Consider the following 18942-nt stretch of genomic DNA (forward strand, 5'->3'; position numbering starts at 1 on the left):
ATATATATATATATATATATATATTCTAACAAATGACAATGTTGTATATGAAGAAATTTATGAGTCTAACTCATCTTATAAAACTAGTTTAACAAGATAGGGTTGCCCATTGCTTATAAATATTACCCAAGACTTTGTTTACAGATAATGTAGAATTTATTCCTCAACACCCTCCCTCATGTGCAGACCAATATTTTTTCTTGATCCTTGTCACGGGATAAGTATTGTGGGCCCTCATTTATCCTGTGGTAAGTTCTGATACTATAAAGAATTTTATGGGTCTAACTCATATCATAAAACCGGTTCAATAAAATAGATTTACACCAACCTTATAAATAAATCTAAAACTTTGTCCACGAACAATGTGAGATTATTCCTCACCATATCATAGGCATAATTATTTGAGATTTGTCTTCTAGAACTTACTTTCAATGGAGGGATGCATAACTAATTCCATTATTATATTATTGATATGGAAGAGGTTTGAAACATAAACTTCAATGACATAATGGAGAGATATCATTCTCTATACGTAACTTGGAGGGACGAATTCAAGCTTGAAGTTCTCAAAACCAGTCATCCACGTCAATGACATGATAGTTCAATAATGTTTAAAATCGGAGTTGAAACACTTTTCGTCCTCGATCTTTCTGCTCTGTTTCATTTTTTTTGACTCCGCACACAACCACGACTTTATCGAAAAATAAAATAAAAAACCTGCCACAGAAGAATCGATTTCGAACTTCATCACGTGTTCATTTAATTAGAATGTTTGTTTGTTTCCGAACTACATGCTTCGATAGCCAAATGAAAGGTTTCCTTCGGATTTTTATTTCAGGAAGAATTTGGTTTCACATTAGCATTATTGCTTTAGCCTGGACTCTTCTTACACCAAGCCGACCTAACTGACTAGTTTTGGAAGAACGAAAGCTGACAAAATGCATCCCAAATAACGGGTAGGTTGGAGGCAACTTCTTATTATGTTCCTATTTTTCAAATCGGCTAGCTGAAATGGACATTTGGCAAATAAACAAGAAAAAAACTTCAATTTTCAAACGCCTTTCTTCAACGTGCACGGAAGATTTGGTGCCACATGTGTATATATATTCCCATCCGAGTGCTCAAACCTCTCCAACACATATTGCAAAATCGTGGAAATTCCAAGATCGAAAAGATGAAGCTTGTAACCCAATTCTTGTTTTGCTGTTTCTTCATTGTTCTTGTTTTGCATTCATCCCGGCCTGTAACATCTCATGAAGTTGGTAAGGCAAAATCCAATGCTTCTCATGTATTGAAATCCTTATTTTGTTTCCATCAAACGAACATGTATGGGTACGACATGCAAAACACAATATATAGACGCATGCATGACGCTTCCAAACACTTTCTTCAAGGCGTTTCCGTAGTTCTATCTTGTTTTCTTCAGTAATCTTATATTTTAGAACTTAAATTTTCATCAGTCTTATAATCATTATTCTTACACTTTCTTTTAACAATCTATCTATGATAATAATGCTCGTTTTCACCTAACTTCTTTACCAATGTTAGTGATGTGTAGACATTCCTTGTTTTCGTAAACCTGTGAAGTAAAGGTGCTGTCATAACATAAATGTATTCACCGATCCCCTTTCCTTAATGGTGCAGATGATGAACGAGAATTTGACTACAGTGAGAAAAGTGGAAAGGGACCGTCTCGTTGGGGAGAGATTCACCCTGAATGGAGCTTGTGCAAAGATGGATCAATGCAATCTCCGATTAATTTGCTGAATGAAAGGGTGGAAATAGTTTCCCATTTAGGGAGACTTAATCGGAATTACCGTCCATCTAACGCCACTCTCAAAAATCGAGGCCATGACATGATGGTAAGCAAAAGATCATCAAGAGGGAATTATTAAAGAGAAATTAATGAAATAAATAATGGGAATGCGATAAAGTGCGATTCCATATCCACCAACTAGAAGACAAATCATTATAGCTATTTTCATACGTCAGGGGAGTAATATTTCTTTCTAAATATTATAATAATTGTCACAAAAGAACAAACAATGCAAGGATCTAGCAGTTGCGTTTGGAGAGATTTTCTGGTGAAGAGCATGCGCAAGTCTCAAGAAATATGACAAGAATAATGCTATTTTATCTCTTTATTTTATTTTTTATTTTGATTTTTTATGTATTTAATTTTTTTTTATTTTTTTTCTTTTACATATTGATTAAGAATTAATTATTAGTGTATTAATATTTTTTTATATTTTTTTAAAATATTTAGAAGTGTTAAAAAAATATAAATAAAAAATATGAAAAAAATTAAAAATTTGAATTTTACGGAATACCCGACGTCATTAGCATCACTCAATCTGCAAATCATTTTTCCTTCCTCATGATTTCTTTGAAGTAAGTAACCATTCTTCTTCTTGATTAATTAACGTTTGTAAATGCAGTTGGAATGGGAAGGCGGCGCAGGATATATTGAAATAAATGGTACTCAATATGAACTCGTGCAAAACCATTGGCACTCACCCTCTGAACACACTATCAATGGCCGCAAGTTTGATCTAGAGGTGCACATGGTCCATGAAAGTTCCGATGGAAAGGTTGCTGTGGTTGGAATTATGTACACGATTGGACGCCCTGATTCTTTCTTGTCATCGGTAAATAAAAATCAAAGACTCTCTCTCTGTCTCTGTCTCTGTCTCTCTAATGGCTTGTGTTGTGTCTACGTACAGATAATGCATCAGTTGTCAGCCGTTGCAGATAACAATGAAGAAGTGACAGCGATGGGAATCGTCGACCCAAGGAACATAAAGATAGGCAGCAGAAAGTATTACAGATATATTGGGTCCCTTACAACTCCCCCTTGTACTCAAAATGTTGTATGGACCATCGTGAGAAAGGTATGTAATTTGTTTCTCCTTTTTTGCCAACTCTTCATGTATTGTTATTAAAGATGTAAATAATTCTGATCAAGTTAACTCATGATCAGGTGAGGACTGTTACACGAGAACAAGTTAGGTTGCTTCGCGTGGCCGTTCATGATGTGAGTATATCCACTCTCACACTCGATTACTCCTTTATATATCAAACATGTACATATCACATCCAAAATTTCAATTTCTTTCTCAGGGGAGGACAGGGTACTTCTCGAAGTGTATATTGCATGTAGTAATTAAAGATGGTTGTTCCTTATTTTTTGCAGGAGTCAGACACAAATGCAAGACCACTACAACCAATAAATGGGCGCTCAGTGCATCTATATAGACCGAGTGAAGTGGAAGATTAAATTCTCATCAACCTATGAATAGGGCTGGGCAAGCGGGCCGGATTTTTTTCCGGCCCGGTCCGGAACCCGGATAACCGGGTTCCGGTTACGGGCACCGGTCCGGAAAACACCCGGTCCGGTACCCGGTTTTTAAAACCCGGGTGAATCCGGTCCGGGTACCGGATTTATAACCCGGTACCCGGGTTTTAAATCCGGTACCGGGTTTTTTTGGGTTTCTACTACCTTCTGTGTTAAGAAGGCGGAAAAACGCATGAGTGTGACTCGTGGCGTCACGTTTCCTCCCGTATCCTATTACACGTTTGCGACCTTTCATCTTCTCTTCGCGTCCCCTCAAATCTCTCTCTCCATATTATATACAAAGAATCCACCGATCCTTCTTCAGAACCTTCTCATTCGAGAAAATCTGACGGAATCGAACCTTCAGCAACCATGTCGACTAACCCAACCTCGAATCCCATCGGTGTACCTCCAGAACATGGATGAGGTCGAGAAGGTATTCAACCGCTTCGACACCAATGGCGACGGCAAGATCTCCGAGTCGGAGCTCGGTGCCGTCCTCAGCTCCCTCGGTACCGCATTTGCAGATGAGGGAGAACTCCGTCGTATCATGGCAGAGCTGGACTTTGATAACAATGGCTTCATCTCCCTCCTCGAGTTCGTGGCCTTCTGCCGCTCCGGCTCCGAGGACGGATGATAAGATCCGTCGACTCCAACGGAGACGGTAACGTCAACTTCGAGAAGATGATGAGCAACACAAACAAAAGTAACGGCTCCGTGTTTTACAGAGGAAAAAAAAAAAGAAAAAAAAACAAAAGAAAAAGCGGTCTCAATCCGGAACCCGGAATCCGGATTTTACAAAATCCGGATTCATCCGGGTTCCGGCCCGGATCTTACCTGGGTTAATCCGATCCGGGTTCCGGCCCGGATTTTAAATCCGGGTTCCGGGTTGGATATACCCGGATTTTCGGTTCGGAACCCGGATGAACAGCCCTACTTATGAAATTGCGTGTTTTCAGTCACTGTCATTTGTGAATTACTAGTTTTTTGTAAGATTTTTATAGACCTAGAATTAATTTCTTTTTATATATGGTGTTGATGGAAGATATATAGGATAGAATTGAGGGCTTAGAATTTGGGACAGATTACGTATACATGCATGATGTATTAAGTTTACTTCCTTTGTTAATGACACATTGTTTATTCTTAGAGAGAATTTATATGAGCAAATTTACCACAGAGGATATATATCTACCTTCCATGAACAAGACAAGCTAGCGTGTGTGTTTTCCGGACCACGTTTTTCATAGTGTTGAAAACTACCTACAGTTAGGCCTGCAACCCGTGAAGCAAAGCCGGTTTCTCTGCATGTCGGACCCGACCTGGTTACCCAGAGTGCGCCAACCCGACCCGTACCATCCGTACATGCCGGGTTGTACGGACGAATCTTTTTTTTTTTCCTGGTTCTGGTTCTGTTTTAACGAAATTCTGCAATTCTGCACCCGCTTTGGTTTGTTTTCCATACAAATAAATATCATTTCATAACTAAGGAGTGAGCAAAACACTAATACAAAACTATCAAGAGAAAAACTACAAAATAAAAATCTTTTTATATACAATTGCTGTTAAAACCATTAAAACCAATTCCATAATTTGTTGAGAAGGCAGCAACAAAATTTTCTTGAATCACATATAATTCAAAAACCTCCACTCATCCTTGGGTTTCCAAAGCTACTACTTACATTCCATTTTAATCCACCATTTTGCAAGTGAATCTACAAATCCAATATCAAAGGTTTAAAAACTAATATTAGGGAAAATCAAATCAGAATTTTTAATTCATGCAAATCATATAAAAATGAGTGAAAATGAAAATCATACCATTCATGCATACCATAAGCTTTTAGTTACTCCTCAATCTCATTATCATAAGCAAAGCTTCATTTTGGACCAAACTCTAAAAAAACACATGATGATTATTAAAATGATATAAAAATAAACATTATGAAAAAGTTTAATAAAAATGTAAATAAAAAATAAATTCATTACCCAATTCCACCTCAAAGCTTTCAATATTATCCAAGCAAGCACGAAGATCAATGGGTATTGGATCCTTCAACCAATTTTGTGTACAAACAAGTGCTTCGACTGTTCTTGGAGATAGTGAACTACGAAATGGGTCAAGCACACAACCCCCTGCACTGAAGGCTGACTCAGAAGAAACTGTAGAAACGGGAATGGCCATTATATCCTGTGCAACTTTTGCCAAAATAGGATATTTTACTTCATTGATCTTCCACCAATCCAAAATATCAAAATTTCGAGCTCGTGCCTCACATCCATGTTCTAAGTACTGATCAATCTTTGATTTGTTCATCAAATTATATATATTAATCACCCATGCATTTTCCTGCGTGCACTTCCAATATGATCCTTTCTTAATTAGCACCCAAACAATGCATTAATTTATAATGTTATTGGTTTTCATGGGATTTATACCTAGTCGGCCAATGATGGAGTATATATGGTGGGATCAATCAAATTAACATGATATATGGTACTATGTCTTGACATCATTGTTTTTCTTTTTTCTTTTTCCATACTGTATGTGGTTTGGACATATATATACACACACACACTTCCATTATTAAAGCTTCTCTAAGCTGTTGCAGTGTGACAACTGTGAAGAAAACAAAAACTGTGGCAGACCAACTAAACTCCATGATAACATAGATCCATATAACAGTTTCTAAATCTCTAATCTCGATGCATTTGAAGAACTATATATTAATAATTTGTTGATGAATTTATTAACAGTTATCAATTAAAAATTTAATACTTGTTGAATGAAACTTCTAGAAGTCGTTAAACCGAGCTATCTTTTAACTAAAACAGAGGAGTAGTTGTATGTTTATCTATCTTGACATTAAATGTCTACTTCTATAAATAAACATAAAACAGAAACAGCCCCCAATACAGCAATGTAAAGACCAACAGAAGAGTAGAAGCCCCTTTTTTTTTTCAAACAATTCAAAATTTGCACTAGTAAAATGATTTTCATTGCATACAAAAGCTTTTATTTTCTGATGTACTATCCAGAAGGGGGAGAAACATCTCATCTGCCCATGTTTTTCTGACTTGCATTCCATGGAGCAGCTCAATATAGTCATATATTAATTTGTGTATGAAACAAATTGATCATACACTTTGTTTCATACACGAGGGATTATGTCATATATTAAACTCTCCATCAATATTCTATGATGGGAACTTTGGAAAGCAAGGTGAATGTAACCACGACGAAGTTCAACGAGATATAAGAATAACTTGATCGAATCAAAAGCAGAGTAGGGATTTATTAAGACATGGGATTTGATTTGGTGAATGGGGTGGATAATGTCATACAATAAACTCTCCATTCATGCATACGAATCAAGAGTTCGGCATGGACAGGTGTAGGTCATTGGCATAAGCTAGGAAACAAGGGCTTGAGCTGGATTTCAGGGACTGAGACTAGTGTACACATACAAGCAAAACAGAAGTTTGCTTGCTGGATCCTTACAGTGAACTATGCAACATAGCGGTGGCAGGGCAGTAATTGTGCAATTATTGGCCGAGGCAGTTAAAAGAGATGTGATAGGAGCAATTATCCCTTTTTTAATTTTATTTTTAATGTCCGAAATCTTTTCAAGGCATTGCCTCGAGATCCATCCCTGCAAAATAAACTCCAATACTATGCACCGAAATCTCAAAAATTTCCATACACAGAACCTCTGGGAGGAATTACTTCATACCGTTAGGCCTGGGTGGCTAATTGCTGTTTAGTTTTGTCTGGAAAACATACTAAATAACAGTGCCTAAGATTTGTTTTTGTATTTTGGAAATTCAGCCAATGAGGTGCAAAACTATAGATCTAACCCAGATATCGTTTCAACCAAAACTCAGCACAAAATCAAAACCCACTTCAACCAAACCCTCATCTTGAAGAGAAATACAAGCATCGTGATCCTCTAAGCAAAACTCAGCACAAAATCACAAAGATTTGGGAGAAATACGATAAATAGAGGGACTACTTGGCTTGAACGGTGAAGACGAACGGTGAAGACAAATGGCAACGACGAACGGCGATTCCCAACAGTGACGGCGAACGGCGACGACGAACGGAGTGGTGCACTGGCTAGGGCTTGTGAAACGAAGGGAAGAGGGAGAGGGAGTCGGGACTCTGCCTTGGTTCAAGGATCAAAACGCATGGACGGTATCAGTTTCGACCGATAATCAACCGGGTTCAACCCGCAAATGACGTGGATCCGAATAACCCGACTTTTGTCGGTTGGGCTCAAGCGTGTTATTGCAGACGGATCGGCCCACTACTTTTTATGCACAGGCCTACCTGCAATGTGAAACCAGCCCTACACCGTTCGTTGTTTTGTTGTATTAGGCACCAACCAAGACTCTGCAGCCACCCAATCTCTGCAACAAATTTGCTGCACTGAAATCAGAACCTGTAGGCTATTATAGTTTGCTCTCTCCTATAAATAGGAGAGCTCAGTTGTGCAGAATGTGAGTGGGAAAATCGATAGAAAAGAAGGATGTGAGAGAGAGAGAAATTTGTAGAGTTTTTTGTTATCTCGTAGAAATTCAGTAAAATAGGCTTCAGTAGACATAGGCAATTTGCTGAACCACTTAAATATTATCTTGTGTGATTTTGGACAGGCCGAAGTGCACAACAATTGGTATCAGAGCTCTAGTTCACGCTGTCCAGAAATCAATTTGTTCGAAATCAACTTTTGACAACTCCAGAGTGTTCCTCGCGTCGATACGAAACCGTTGCCGCAAACGGAATCGAAAACGAAGGTCGAAGGAGCCCACATGCACCCCAAAAAGATAAGAGTGTGCATCCACACGCCAAATGCGCATCTGGAGGTTGAAGACGACTGAAACTCACGCTCCACATGCCCCATGCGCAGACATGCGCCCCCACGCGCCCACCGGTAGAATATGCGTGAAGTTCATGCTCCACACGCGCCCAGAGGAGGAAGACGCGTGACATCCACGTGTCTCACGCACCCCCACGCGCCCTAGAAGGAACCTGCGCGTGTCCTGCACATGCCCACGCACCCCCAGTCGTACTGTTTCCGCGCATGCATCTCACGCACCAGACTATTAGGACTGTTCATTTTTCAGATCCATTTTGGGCTTGATCTAAGCCATTTGAAATCCGATTTCAACGATCAAATAGTGCTTTCTAAGTATTTGGATCATTTCAGACTCATCTGTACGGTTAGAATTTTGAAATTTTGTGTCTAAATATTCTAAATTTAAATGGAAAGATCTGGAAGAGATAGGAGCTCTAAAAATGCCAGTAGCTCTAAATGTTGGTCCACAGTGTCAAATGCCAAGTTTGAAGTTGAGAAATTCGATGGAACAAGCAACTTTGGCATGTGACAATGTGCAGTCATGGACGTTTTAATCCAACAAGAGTTGGATATTGCATTGGACGATAAACCAGATGATATGACTAATCAAGATTGGAGAAAACTTAATACCCAAGCTTGTAGCACAATCCGATTATGACTTACCAAAGAACATAAGTATTTTGTCATGAGAGAGACAAATGCTAAGAAACTTTAGTAAAAATTGGAGGATAAGTTCATGAAGAAAAGCATTGAGAGTCAATTACACTTAAAGAAAAAGCTCTTCAGATTCCAATTTCGTGAAGGTATTTCTATGTCCAAACATCTGAATAGTTATAACCAAATTCTTGATGATTTGTTAAACTTGGATGTTGAAATCTAAGATGAAGATAAAGCTTTATTTTTTTTAAATTCTTTGCCTCATACATATGAGCATTTAATTACTACTCTACTGTATAGGAAGGAAAATATTAGTTTTGAAGATGTATATAGTTCTTTAATTAGCAATGAGTGCCAAAAAATGATAAATAGGTACAATAAGATACATCAAGTAAAGCACTAACAGTAAGAGCGAGACCAGAGTCAAGGTATCCCAGAAAGAAGAAAGGTTTTCCATTGAAAACTATGACCACATTATGTGATTCATCAATCGGCAGAAAACTCGACAGAGACGAGTGTTCCTTTTGTCACAACAAAAGACATTGGAATAATGATTGTCCCAAGCTGAAGGGACAACAGCAGAATCAACCCCCCACAGCCAATGTCGTGGACATAGATGATGATTCAAATTTTTCCTTAACAAGTTTATCATCAATTTGTCATTCTGATGAATGGATTATAGATTCCGGATGTACCTATCACATGTGTCCCAATCAGGACTGATTTACTGACTTCACAAAAATTGAGGGTGGGGCAGTACTTTTGGGCAATGACAGTACCTGTAAGACTCAAAGAGTAGGTAGCATTCGGTTAAAGTTGCACGATGGCAATGTCAAGACTCTAACAGAAGTTCAGTACGTTCCGGACTTGCGGAAGAATTTCATCTCACTAGGATCTCTAGATTCAAAGGGATTCAGAATCACCATTGAAGACGGAACTCTCAAAGTACTAATGAGAGTTCAGGTGGCAATGAAGGGTTTGAGGCAAGGAAACTTGTACTTCTTACAAGAAAGTACTGTTGATGGAAGAACTTCCACATGATGTGAGAAGTTAGATGAGACTGATGCCGACACCACCAGTCTTTGGCATATGCGTATAGGGCACGCTGGAAAAAAAGTTTTGCAAACACTGGTGAAACAAGGCTTACTCAAAGGTGTTAAGACTGGCAAACTGTCTTTCTGTGAGCACTGTGTATTGGGGAAGAAGAGGCGGATCAAGTTTGAAACCGATGTACACAATACACAGGAAATACTTAACTATATACACTCCAATGTTTGGTAACCTACCCAAAATGCATCTTTGGGAGGTAAGCATTGGTTTGTAACTTTTGTGGATTATTATCCTCGTCGTGTGTGGGTGCATACGATGAAGAATAAAGATGAAGTGCTGAAAATCTTCCTTGATTGGAAGAAAATGGTTGAGACTCAGACCGGCAGAAAGATCAAGCGGCTCAGATCTGATAATTGAGGAGAGTACACTTCAAACCCCTTCATGGAAGTATACCGGAGAGAGAGAATTGTCAGACACTTCACAGTACAAGTTACACTGCAGTAAAACGGATGAATCGTATTTTATTAGAGAAAGTGTGATATATGTTACTAAATGCTTAATTTAGTAAGAAATTTTGAACTGAAACTGTAACATATGTTTGTCACCTCATCAACCGACTATCCGCAGCTGCCAATGACAGGAAGACACCCACTGAAATGTGGAGAGGTACACATGCTACTGATAATAACTCTTTACACATTTTCGAATGTCCTGCTTACTATCATGCTAAAGAAAGTAAGCTTGATCCTAGAGTCAAGAAAGTAAAATTCTTAGGCTTTAGTACTGGTGTAAAAGGGTATAGACTCTGGTGCATAGAGTCTAAAAAAGTGATCATCAGTAAAGATGTTACATTCAACGAATCTGAGATACTTAAGTCACATAAGCATAAAGATTTCAATTAAGGCAGCCATGATAGCGAAACACCTGGTGATTCGCAAAAGGTGGAGTTTTCCACTCAAAATGACTCGGGAGAAACAAATGGAGAGCACGGACAAGATGAGATTGATAGTCCAGTCACAGTACCTCCAATACAACCTAAATCAATAATGACCAACAGACTGAAACAAGAGAAACGTGTTCCGACACGTTTTGCAGACTATGTGACATATACATTACCTGCTGAAGGGGGTGAGATCCCAACCACTTACAGAAAAGCCATACAGTCCATTGAACAAATTGAATGGACAAAAGCGATGAATGAAGAGATGCGGTCTCTTCACCAAAACCAGACTTGGAAGCTTGTGCCGCTTCCGAAAGGAAAGAAGACAATTGCTGTAAGTAGATCTTCAAACAGAAAAATGATCAAGCTGCTAAAAATGGAGTGCGATACAAAACTAGATTAGTAGCCAAGGGCTACGCTTAGACAGAGGGAATTGACTATAGTGAAGTATTCTCTCCTGTTGTGAAGCATTCATCCATTCGGATATATCTAGCTTTGGTTGCATAATATGATCTTGAGTTAGCACAACTTGATGTAAAAACAGCTTTCTTACATGATGATCTGAAAGAATTGATTTATCTGTCTCAACCAGAAGGTTTCAAAGAAGCTGGAAAAGATAATTGAGTATGCAGTCTGAAAAAATCACTCTATGGCTTGAAGCAGTCACCTCGGTAATGGTATAAGCGGTTTGACTGCTTTATGATGAATCTGAAATACACTCGTTGCCAATACAATCATTGTGTATATTTCAAAAAACTTGCAAATGAATCTTTCATTTATTTTCTTTTATATGTAGATGATATGTTAATTGCATGTAAAAGCGAGAGGGAGATAAATCGCTTAAAAACTTAGTTGAGTCATGAGTTTGAAATGAAAGATTTGGGAGAAGAACGAAGATTACTGGAGATGGAGATCAGTAGAGATAAGATGAAAGGTACAGTTCACCTTACTCAGAAGTAGTATTTGATGAGAATACTGCAACGCTTCAACATCGACTCGAAGACGAAGTAGGTGAGTATTCCTATGGCCCCATATTTCAAGTTCAGTACATTGCAGTCTCCTAAAACCAATGAAAAGCGGGACTACATGAGGAATGTTCCATATGCAAGTATTGTTGGAAGCTTAATATATGCCATGGTGTGTACACGACCTGATATCTCCCAAGTCGTTAGCTTAATTAGTCACTATATACATAATCCTGGAAATGTTCATTGGCATGCGGCTAAGTGGATTCTACGGTATATTTTAGGCACCGTAGATATTGGTTTAAAGTTCAAGAAGAGTGAAGATAGTCTAGTGACTGGATATGTTGACTCAGACTATACATATGATCTTTGACAAACGACGATCGACAACTGGATATGTGTTCACTATGACTAGATGGACAGTTAGTTGGCGATCAACTTTACAGTTGACAATTCCACTATCATCCACTGAGACTGAATACATGACTGTAACAAAAATCGAGAAAGAAGTCATTTGGTTACAGAGATTGGTAATAGATTTGAGCTTTAAGCAGTAAGAGATTACTGTTTACTGTGACAGTCAAAGTGCAATTCATTTGACCAAGAATCAAGTATATCACTCTCGAACAAAACACATAGATGTCCGATTTCACTTTATACGTGAAATATTAGAAGAAGAAGATATCAAACTTCAGAAGATTGGCATTAAAGATAATCCAGCAGATATGTTGAAAAAAGTCGTCACAAAGATCAAGTTCCAACACTGTTTGAACTTGATTAGTATTGTACATTGCTGAGCACCCTAGGGTACATTAGAGCGTATTCGATAGCAGAAGTCTTTATGTCAAAGAATGATGTGCGTTCATTTGAAGAATGAATCAGTTTGCAAGCAGTCTGGTATGGCACACTTGGGTAGAGGGGGTGATTATTGAAAACCACCTGCAGTGTGAAACCAACCCCGCACCATTCGTTATTTTGTTGTATTCGACACCAACCAAGACTCTGCAGCCACCCAATCTCTGCAGCAAATTGCTGCACTGAAATCAGAAATTGTAGACTATTGTAAGCTGCTATCTCCTATAAATAGGAGAGCTCTGTTGTGCAGAATGTGAGTAGGAAAACAGAGAGAAAAGGAGTGAGAGAGAAAGAAATTTATAGAATTTTTTATAATCTCGTATAAATTCAGTAAAAAATACTCTAGTGGATGTAAGCAATTTGCTGAACCATTTAAATATCATCTTATGTGATTTTAGATAGACCGGAGTGCACAACACATAGTTCAGAATTCTATTATGTTAGTTCAGACTATTCCGACCGACATAAAATTTTAAAATATCCGATCAGCTAATTCTACTTCCGATATTATTTAATACTTCCTATATATATTAATTAATGCTTTTGTAACTTTGCAAGTAGTTGGGTCTATTGACTGCAGGAAAATCCGAAAAAGTTCAATGTCATGTTTTTTCTTTAGACTATTTATATATATATATATATATGTTACAAAAATTAAAGTTTTTAGTTAATGTACGGCTTAAAATTAAAAACAGTTATGCTTGCAAACCATGCATGCATGCAGTTGATCAACACCGCCAGCTGCCACCTTGCTAATGTCACAATATTTGATAATTTATACGAGTTAGAATTTTAAACATCTCCTATAAATCAAATCTTTTTATAGCATCAATATGGAAAATAATTGTGTTTTCTCTACCAACATGCAAGTAAAATTTCTCTAAAATAAAAGGAATTCTCCTACTACAACTCTTGATTCAATCGATCTATAAATGTGGTTTTTTTTCAATCCCGTATACACTTTATTCCCTATGAACATATATATGTCCACTAATTCATGTAAACAAAAATTTCTTTTTTCGATTAATTCTGTTACACATATGGTTAAATTAGTTGCACGTCATTTTTTATGTTATTCAAGACCCATTTTCTTTTTCTTTTTTTTTTTTTTTTTGAAAACAAAAACTTATGTAGAACAATATGGGCAAGTCGATCAAAACCTTACATCGATCATAAATATCATTAATACTATGTTTTGAAATAAATTAAACTGAACGAGTTTTTCCTGCAATAAACATTGTATATTTTTAAATAAAAAAAGTATTTTCTTCATTGAGAAATTAGTAACTTTTCAGTCATTACAATATTTTTCACTAAGAATAGAATTATCAATATGTAAGGGGCCTTCTGCTATCCACTCCGGTCCCTCTCATCAGAAAAAGAAAAAACTAATTTTGCAAGCTCATGTGCTAAGTTATTTGCTTCTATGTACACAAACCTAACACTCCAGTCTGATTTCCCTTCAAGATTCCTTTGAGTATCCTCTATATGAGAATCCCATAATTTACACACACTTCTTCACCACTATTTAATGCCTTCACTACAAGCTGAGATTCCCCCTCCTATAACTCGTGGCAAGGCCGAAGGCCACTACTATAACCCATGGCAAGGCCATGGCCGTTACTATAAACCAAGGTAGGGCCATAACCAAAACAGAACAGAAACTTATGCCTTTGGGTCATATGCAATATCATATTATAAAGAAGTACTGAGTAGATAAATATAATATAGTCGGATCAAATATTTCAAACTTCATATTCACATTTTATGCAATAAAGAAACAAACTACAAAAATTGCTCATCTACACCTGTCATTATAGCATATTAGATTTTAATGTTAAGAACAAAAACTAGTGCATAAAATAACCAATGTTATTTTCATAACAAAATATGTAAGTTTTCACAATGTCATGATAACGTATCAAATTTCAAAGTTCAGACCAGAGACTAGTCCAGAAAATAACCAAGATTGTTTTTATAACAAAATATGTAGGTTTTCACAAAGTCAACATCTATCAGTTTTAAGTAAAATCAAGCATAGTAACACTGCTTACCTAACTTGTGCAAAGTGCTATCTAAGCCTGGAACCCAAAGCATAGTAGTAGAACAACCTAATCTAGAAAGGTATCACTAACATATTAATAACTTGCACAGGTATGAACCAACTAACAAATTATATAAATCGAAACTATAGCTGAAAGTGAGCCCATTAAAAACCTATTGTACACAAAATAGTCCATCCTAGCACCTTGGCTTATAATGCTCTAAGTACAACATCGACACACTACCCCACCAATAATTAACCCAACCTCCTCAAATTCCCTTAACCATTCACCACACGCGTCAAACAAACAGCCCACCCCTTTCAAGTCAAACAAGCTTACCTCCAACATGTCAAATATATACAGCCCACACATTCAAATCAAACAAACTTACTCCCAACATGTCAAACAAACAAACGCCCCACACTTCCAAGTCTTCTTCGTCCACAACATTACAAACAGAGACCCAATATCAAATATCCATGAGATCACTCAATCTATAAATATCAAATATAAAAATAGAGACTACCCAAACTTCTAGTTGGCACTTACCCAACGTGTATGACGGACGACAATTGCGGTGGCGCGAAGTGGGATTACCGGCAGCAGTCGGGCAACTTTCTGAACCATGTGACAGAACACCCAAGTTGAGAGACTAAAACATAGACAAGGGAAAGGGGCAGAGAGTAAATGGGATAGAGAGACAGGCTTACCGACGGTGGTGTCGTAGTGTAGAGAACGGCGGCGGTGGGTTGGAGTCACCGCGGTTTGCGGTTTCGTACACAAAGACGGGAAAAAAAAGTAGAAAGGCTTACAGTGGTCGAGAGAAAGGACAGTCTGCTCCGGTGTGAGGACGGTGACACTCACTGTGGGGAGAGAGAGAGAGAGAGAGGTGAACGGTGTCGAAGAACTTACCGGCATGGCCACTGCCGTGGAGGAACAACTTCGAGGGGACGAAACAGCATGGGGGCTGGGTCAGTGTTCATGGTGCGTAAACAGGGAGGGAGTAGGGCATTAGGGGCAGGGGAGCGAAAACAAATGGCTCAGTGAAATGGTGGGTTTTGCACCTCCGTTTTTGTGTTTTTTTTCCTTGGGCTGGACTTTTGGTTTAAAACTTGAGCTAGGCTCGTAACGTGGGTCGGGTCATTACAATTGTAATTGTAAGTATATTGAATTTTAACTACCTAAGAATATTAATAACTTTAAATAAATTTTAAATGTTTAGATATTTAATATAATTATTTAATTTCTATTATTATATTAAAGATTGGTCTCGTCTTCAATTTTTGTCTTCATCCTTATTTTATATTGGGCCGCCCTGGTCACGTATCAACGAAAACCAAGTAAATAGTTTATAAACTTGCTCGATATGCAAGATATACTATTCAAACTAAGAGAGTGGACCCATAAGTGTAAATCTATTTTTTTATTTCATTTTTTTTTTCAACTATATTTTATACATTTTTAAAAAATAAAAAAAATCAATTCATTAATAGTCACTTCATTAATTATTAAATTAAAATAAAATAAAAAATACAATCGGTCAAGATTATCAATCACAATCCTTAGTTCAAGAAGCATTTTCGTAAACAGAAACGGACTGAAAGGCCTTTGTTATGAGAAGGTGCAAGTGGATTGAGGGAAGGAAAAATCTTCTTATCAGCTGGTTCACACATTCTATGCAACATACTTAGGCTACATTTAGATGTTGGGCAGAGTTTTTCATGAATAGTAGTGAATGGAGATGGTGGGGTCAGTTTTTTGGGGCTAACTAAAATGAGTTTAGATGTATTTGAATATTAAAATGAGTTTAGTACTATTTATAAAAAGTTAAAAAATATTGTAGATCTCACGTATAAAGAGGTGTTCAGTTAACAAAGGTTATGGATCCCATGTGTAAGGAAGTTTTGAATTGAGATAAATTTAGTAATTTGAAAGTTATATGTTTAAATATTGGACTCAGTTTTAAATTAGATTGAATTGAGTTGATCTTAATACATTCCAACAACCAAACTAGTCCTAACATGACAAACAAAGTTCATGAATTAGGTATAAAAACACTCAAATTGGCCACAGATTCTCTATTCGGTTCATGTGCTTTTTTTTTTTTTGCCTTTGCATATAGAGAACTTGATGAAAACACAAAGTCAAATTGAAGCCAACACAAAATTTAGTTTCAGAGCAGCAAGTAAATAATTCACAGTCAGAGAAGAGAGAGAGAGAGAGAGAGAGAGAGGACTCAGTAAGAGAGAGCTTGAGGAGATGGAAAGAGCTCGAGGGCAAAAAGAAATTTAAAAAAAAAAAAAATAGAAGAAGAAGAAGGTGACACGAGTGCAAAATAGAGGCTATTGTATTACAATCCTCTAAATGTGCTGTGTCTACCCATGTAATAACCAGGCCCGTAGCTGGCCCAGATTGCGAAAAAAAAAGAAAAAAAGAAAAAAAATTAGCCTTCTGGTGAGTGACGCCATCTAGGTGAGTGATCTTTTTCTTTTCATGTTTTTTTTCCCTCCCTCACACGATGGTTTCTACTCCCTCTACCCTTCCCCAACGTTTTCACCCTTCTCATGCCATTTCAGATCTGCATTCCTAAGTTTTCACCAACCGTTTCCCTTTTCAGTCACCAAAGTCCTCTTTTCTCTCAAATCCTCTCCCTCATTTTTATCCCTCTCCCTGAATCCCATAATCCCAATTGTTTATTCTCTATATTTTGTATTGTGTTCCTTATCCTCTAACACTCAAACCCACTACAGCAGATGCCTTCCCACTCCTGCGTTTTGGTCGGTTATGTCAGTCCGTTGGTGCGCATCTTCAACTCTACTCCGAGTCCCTCCACACCAACCCAAACCGCTAGCCACTATACACACATATATATAGATTAACCACAAGCAGTTTCCTCCCCACAACCCATAGCCTTTGTCACCATCCACACCACCCCCTCCCCGCCCCCCCAATTCACATTCCTCCTCCGCTGGCTGCTCACCACCACGGCACTGGGACCAAATCTTGGGCTATTGTCACTAGAAGCCACCTGTACTGCCACAGAAAGCACTGGCCATGCCACAACTAGTCACGAGTCACCCACGTACACAACCCAAGCCACCATCGCACGCTAAAAGAGCTATGTTTTCACTTGCCAAAAACAGAGCATGTTTCTTTCGAACACTGCCACCTTGCAAGCCGCTGCCTCAAGCCTTCATCCTCCACGACATAAGTTCTTGCAGTCACGAGAACACCTATCAAGGTAGTAGCACTCTCGGAGTAGATCAACCGTCAAGTACCAGACCCCCCCTCTCCCACCATACGCCACTACCGTTGCACCCCTTTTGTAAACCACCATACATGCTCTGTTTCACAACACCGAAGCAGAGCAAAACCAAGAGGACCACAAACTCAATTGATCACCACCCTACAGCAGAAATTATTCGGGTTGCTGCTGCCGCAAAAGACTCATGATAGCAGAAGACGCCGATCATGCCACCCTAGGTACGCTGTGCCCCGATCGTTTGCAGCTGCCTAGTTCGTCGGAGTAACTTCTCAGCCGTCCATCTCCGTTGTGGCTCCCTACCTCACGGTGAGCTTGTTGTTGAGAGCTTGATGAATAGCAGAGAAAAGCTAAAATAGAGGAAGAATATGAGAGTTTGTGTAATCCGATCTGAATGAAAAATGATATTACTTGATATCAAATACATGAAAGTCATGTAATATTTATACTACATAGAAAAATAAATGTATGACAAAAATAACGGTATTTTAAATCTTCTTCTTCTTTGCCTTTAGCTTCTCTTCTTTAGACTTCAACTCCATGCCGTCAATATGAGAGGCTATACTCCAACACCCCCCCTCAAGATAAGCATGTATATTGATAATGTTCATCTTGCACAAATTATGATGGAAAGGCTATGATCTGAGAGGTTTTGTAAATATATCTGCCAGTTGTAATCTTGAGGGAATATAGAAAAGCTTTATAACATTCTGTTGCAATTTCTCCCTAAGAAGATGACAATCGATTTGAATATGTTTAGTCCTCTCATGTTGTACTGGATTGGTTGCAATGGACAAAGCTGATTTACTGTCAATGTACAGCATTGTAGGCTGAGAGTGATCAACACTGAGATCTTGAAGGGCATATAGTAACCACTGCACCTCACATGTTGTGGCAGCAAGAGCCCTATATTCTGCTTCTGCAGATGATCTGCTAACTGTGACTTGTATTTTTTATTTCCATGAGATTAATGAATCT

General features: G+C 38.0%; 3 protein-coding genes and 1 long non-coding RNA gene across 4 annotated transcripts; 2 read left to right on the plus strand and 2 right to left on the minus strand.

Moving 5' to 3' along the window:
- The first annotated feature begins 1146 nt into the window (after positions 1–1146).
- Positions 1147–3417, plus strand: LOC122290823 (alpha carbonic anhydrase 7-like). The gene is made up of 6 exons (XM_043098487.1): positions 1147–1262; positions 1645–1862; positions 2439–2648; positions 2724–2891; positions 2981–3034; positions 3194–3417. Exons 1-6 carry the CDS (start codon positions 1175–1177, stop codon positions 3275–3277), a joined length of 822 nt encoding a protein of 273 aa, XP_042954421.1. The 5' UTR covers positions 1147–1174; the 3' UTR covers positions 3278–3417.
- Positions 3418–3527: 110 nt separating this feature from the next.
- LOC122290825 (calcium-binding allergen Ole e 8-like) lies at positions 3528–4102 on the plus strand. The gene has a single exon (XM_043098489.1). The coding sequence runs from the start codon at positions 3528–3530 to the stop codon at positions 3969–3971; it is 444 nt and encodes a 147-aa protein (XP_042954423.1). The 3' UTR covers positions 3972–4102.
- Positions 4103–4842: 740 nt separating this feature from the next.
- On the minus strand, positions 4843–8162 carry LOC122290826. Its single transcript, XR_006236562.1, has 3 exons — positions 5324–8162; positions 5156–5231; positions 4843–5049 (listed from the first exon to the last, which is right to left on the minus strand). It is a non-coding gene; the product is annotated as an uncharacterized LOC122290826 (long non-coding RNA).
- Positions 8163–12484: 4322 nt separating this feature from the next.
- On the minus strand, positions 12485–15750 carry LOC122290824. Its single transcript, XM_043098488.1, has 3 exons — positions 15413–15750; positions 15252–15320; positions 12485–12839 (listed from the first exon to the last, which is right to left on the minus strand). Exons 1-3 carry the CDS (start codon positions 15618–15620, stop codon positions 12580–12582), a joined length of 537 nt encoding a protein of 178 aa, XP_042954422.1. The 5' UTR covers positions 15621–15750; the 3' UTR covers positions 12485–12579.
- Positions 15751–18942: the final 3192 nt, after the last annotated feature.

This window comes from Carya illinoinensis, chromosome 13, assembly GCF_018687715.1.
Source record: "Carya illinoinensis cultivar Pawnee chromosome 13, C.illinoinensisPawnee_v1, whole genome shotgun sequence".
In the NCBI taxonomy this organism is placed as follows: Eukaryota; Viridiplantae; Streptophyta; class Magnoliopsida; order Fagales; family Juglandaceae; genus Carya; species Carya illinoinensis.